The sequence below is a fragment of the Rhinopithecus bieti genome, unplaced genomic scaffold, assembly GCF_001698545.2.
Source record: "Rhinopithecus bieti isolate Rb0 unplaced genomic scaffold, ASM169854v2 scaffold_7414, whole genome shotgun sequence".
NCBI lineage: Eukaryota > Metazoa > Chordata > Mammalia > Primates > Cercopithecidae > Rhinopithecus > Rhinopithecus bieti.
In genome coordinates, this window is record NW_016806087.1 from 610,986 (window position 1) to 614,974 (window position 3,989).

Sequence of the window (3,989 nt, forward strand, 5' to 3'; positions counted from 1 at the left end):
TTTTTTTTGAGACGGAGTCTCGCTCTGTCGCCCAGGCTGGAGTGCAGTGACCGGATCTCGGCTCACTGCAAGCTCCGCCTCCCGGGTTCACGCCATTCTCCTGCCTCGGCCTCCTGAGTAGCTGGGACTACAGGCGCCCGCCACCCTGCCCAGCTAGTTTTTTGTATTTTTTTTAGTACAGACGGGGTTTCACCGTGTTAGCCAGGATAGTCTTGATCTCCTGCCTCGTGATCTGCCCGTCTCGGCCTCCCAAGGTGCTGGGATTCCAGGCTTGAGCCACCGCGCCCGGCTGGTTCTGCCTTCTTTAGGAGTTTCCTTTCCCCACATAGTTATATCTGGGGTAAGCTCATTGCATTCTACATTTCAGTATTTGAAGAGGAGTTGCACTTTTGAGTTGTAATCATCTGGTGCTGGTGTCTGTTATCCTTTTAAGGTCCTTAAGTCTACCCTCTGCTTCTAAACCACACATTCAAAGCATTCTGGATAGATGTAATTGTATTTAAGAGCTAGAAAAGGAAAGTCCGTAGCAATCTTTGGTTCCTTGATTCAGTGTTTGTCTCTTGTCAATTTATTAAGAAATGAGACTTTCCTAACTCTCTTGTGTATAGCTTGAGCCATCCATTGCTATATATTAATAATTCCTTTCCAGATATTTAAGAACCCTAACTTCAGCTCCTTTTGAGTACAACAGGATATTTATGCCATGTATTGGTATATGCTGAGACATTGAGATTAATAGTTTCTTTGGCTTGGAAATGAAGATAAACAGAACACTATATTGTGTATTACTATTAATGATATTGGGTTTCCCTGTAGTATCCACTTCTATTTAAAAGCAAAAACAAAAGCAAACAAAAGAAACAGTTGTGAATAATTAATGAACAAACTAGTTTTATGTTCATGTTAGAGTATTGTAAAGTTTTTGCAATCAATCAATCTGATCATAATCCTTTGCGTGAAATAGTCTGGGAGGGTATGGCTGTTATTGTGCATGTGCACATACATGCATGTGCACGTGTGTGTATTCCAATCAATGTTAGTGTGTTGATACATTATTAGCAAATTCAGTAGTTTTACATTTATGCTTACATTATTCTTGATCGCACCTTTTGTCTCTCTATGTGGCCCAGCTTCTAACATATTGTAATTGTATCTCTTTCAGTGATTTTGAATTTATTCTTATCATCTTCCTACATTTGGATGCTTTCTGTTTTGGAAATCCGAGACATCATATTGCTTGGTAGCTAAGATTTGTGACAACTGATGACCCCACTCTGTAGAAAAAGCCAGAGAAATTTACTAGTGGCCCTAAGACTACCACCTCAGGACTTAAATAGCTCAATAACAAAAGCTCCTTCGTTTTCCTCAGCGTATTAAACACTGATATCCTTTGTTATGGCTGTATAATATAGGAAGCAGGATGATCTTGCTAAGGTGTTCTTAATTCTGGCTACACATTAGAATTACTTTTAGAGCTTTTGGACAACAAAAGCGCAGTTGTCCATGCCTCACTTCTCCCAGTGAGATCATAATCTTCGAGGATGGGGATTACTGTTTAAGAGCTCCTCAAGTGCTTAGTGTGCAGTCAGAGTTGGGGACCACTTATGTAACTACAGTAAGTTAATATATCATTTTAAAATTTTGACCCTGGTTATTAACAAGGTTTAGTAGTCCCAACTACTAAGTAGTTCTTGTGTTTTAAGAGGCTTGTCATCACATTTTATTTTGTATTTGAATTCATTCATGTGGATATTTTGTCTTTTGTCTTTACTTCATCTTTGCTCCTCTCTTAATTTACCCTTAAGAAACGCAAATCTCCTTGTGGAAGAGGAAAAGTAAGATACTCACTCCTTCTTTTTTTTTTTAAGGTTGTGTGGAGGAAACTTGGAGATGCTGCAGGTTCGTGTCCTGGAATTAGGCAACATTTATCAGGAAACCAGTACAAAGGACCAATGTGAGATGCGCTCTTTTTCAAACAGGAGATCACCACTGCCAGAAAGAGATAGAAGACAAGAAGAAGAAAAAGGAAACAGTGGGTTTCCACAAACCTGGACTCATGGAATAACATGGAGTGATTGTACATTGCACATATCTCCCCTCTAAAACCTGTAGTACAACTTCTCCCGTCAAGCTAATATTCTGTGTCTCTCACCTCAATGTCCGCAACAGTCAATCTTAAACAAGGTAGCTTTGAAAATCTCAAAAAGAGTAGCTTTGAAAATCACCATTTTGGTACCAGTGTTTTCATTAGAACTAAGTGTTTTTAACTCCCCAGATATAATATCGTAATTGGGAAATCTGCATAGTTTTAAGAGTCCGGTGGAGCCTCAGTGTTCTGAATAGAGTTGACTCCTTGCACATAATGGTGGGAGTTTTCTACCATGTCATATTGAAGATATGAAGAGGTATTTTCCAGCTTCCCAAGTTTGAGAGTTGGGCATCTACCTCTTATACTTCAGTCAACCAACAAACTACTAATTCCGGATTCATAATTAATTTGGATGCAAGATAAGATTAAGTTTTTGGAGTTTGGTGTTGACTTCTGAGGTGCTAAAAAATACCACGTAAATTCTCCCTACCAGCTAGAAGGGTAGTAAGACTTTGTAGAGTGCTTATCAGAGAGTACCATTGACTTCAATTGATCAATAGAAATACATCTTTTTCTTTTCGTCTTAATAAGTTTTTCATAAAGACACATCTTGGGGCTTACAAGCCTTCATATTCATTCAGTGGATCCATTGATGTTCATATTAACAATTTCAACTAAAAACTAGCAAACATAATTTTTCTAAGTGTTTCGAGCTGTGAGATGTCAATTTCTATAATTTAGTTTCTAGACATGCTGTATATTTAATAAACTTTATGTAAACTTTAAAATATTGCACTGCATTTATGAAAAAAGCTTTCTTTGCCTACTGCAGCAATCTAACATTTTATGAAACTGACGCATGTCCTTCATTATTGAGGCTAAAAGCTCTTGTTCAGATTGCCTGAGGTTTGAAAAAGAGGTGTGCTAGCTTTGCTTAGTTTATTTCTTATTTTTGGTATACATATACATATATATAATATTAGAATGTGTGTACTGGAAATGCTATGATAGGTATTTTGTGTTTATCCAAATGCAATGATAGTTTCTTGTATGAGTGTGCAAGAGGCCTGTGACCGAATGCTACGTTTTTATGGTAGTTTAAGATTATAAAAGTAGAAATGCAACAATTCCCAGTTTTGGGATAGGTTCTACATTTCTAAGATTTGATTCATAGCAGATATTCTCTGTTGTTGTTTTAGATGGGCTCATTACACAATGAGTTAATTGTCACTAGTAGGAGACTGTGAAGGAATTTTGTTATACTTTCAAAAATGTTACTGTGATGAAAAATCATCCCTCTATTTTCAGAAAATATTTATGAATTAATTTACTATAGAATTATCTCTCTAATTATCATAATTGGGTAACGATTTAAGCTTCCCTTTAAAAATGTTATATTTTAAAATGTTATTACTCTATAAAAGAAAATTGCTTGCTATATTTACACCTTCTTTCCTAGGAAAGCTTTCATCCTTAAATTGTTGTATTCCTACACTCTGAAGACACTTAAAATAAGCTTTTGTGCCTGCAGCAGAGCCTGCAGAAGCTAATACAAGGGACACTGGTCTTTTGACAAAATAAAGTTGTGTAAATTTTGATACTGTATTAAAACTATTTTTTTAAAGTTCTGCATAAAATTGAGTATTAAGTATATGTGTTCATCTTAGCAATGGTAATAAATTATTTAATCTCACAGTGTTTTTGTCTTCTTCAAAATGTCTTTCCTAAGTTAAGTCCATTTGTAATAGTCATTATATGTCCTAATGCTCCTGTATGATGGTAGTAATAATAGTAATACAGATGATTCATTATCTTAAACATAAACCAAAGGCATGTTTTAAAATATGCTCATAATGAGGGATTAAATATTCAGATATTCCTCAACTTGCACCATTCTCCA

The 3,989-nt window shown here is 36.1% G+C and overlaps 1 protein-coding gene across 2 annotated transcripts in view; it reads left to right on the top strand.

Moving 5' to 3' along the window:
• The window catches only part of CCDC85A (coiled-coil domain containing 85A), a 212,292-nt gene extending 208,510 nt beyond the window's left edge, over positions 1 to 3,782 (top strand). For both annotated transcript variants that reach the window (XM_017874645.1, XM_017874644.1), the window contains one exon: positions 1,869 to 3,782. In XM_017874645.1, the coding sequence (XP_017730134.1) occupies positions 1,869 to 1,958 (90 nt within the window). In that variant the 3' untranslated portion in view covers positions 1,959 to 3,782. The remainder of the gene's footprint in view (positions 1 to 1,868) is intronic.
• Positions 3,783 to 3,989: the final 207 nt, after the last annotated feature.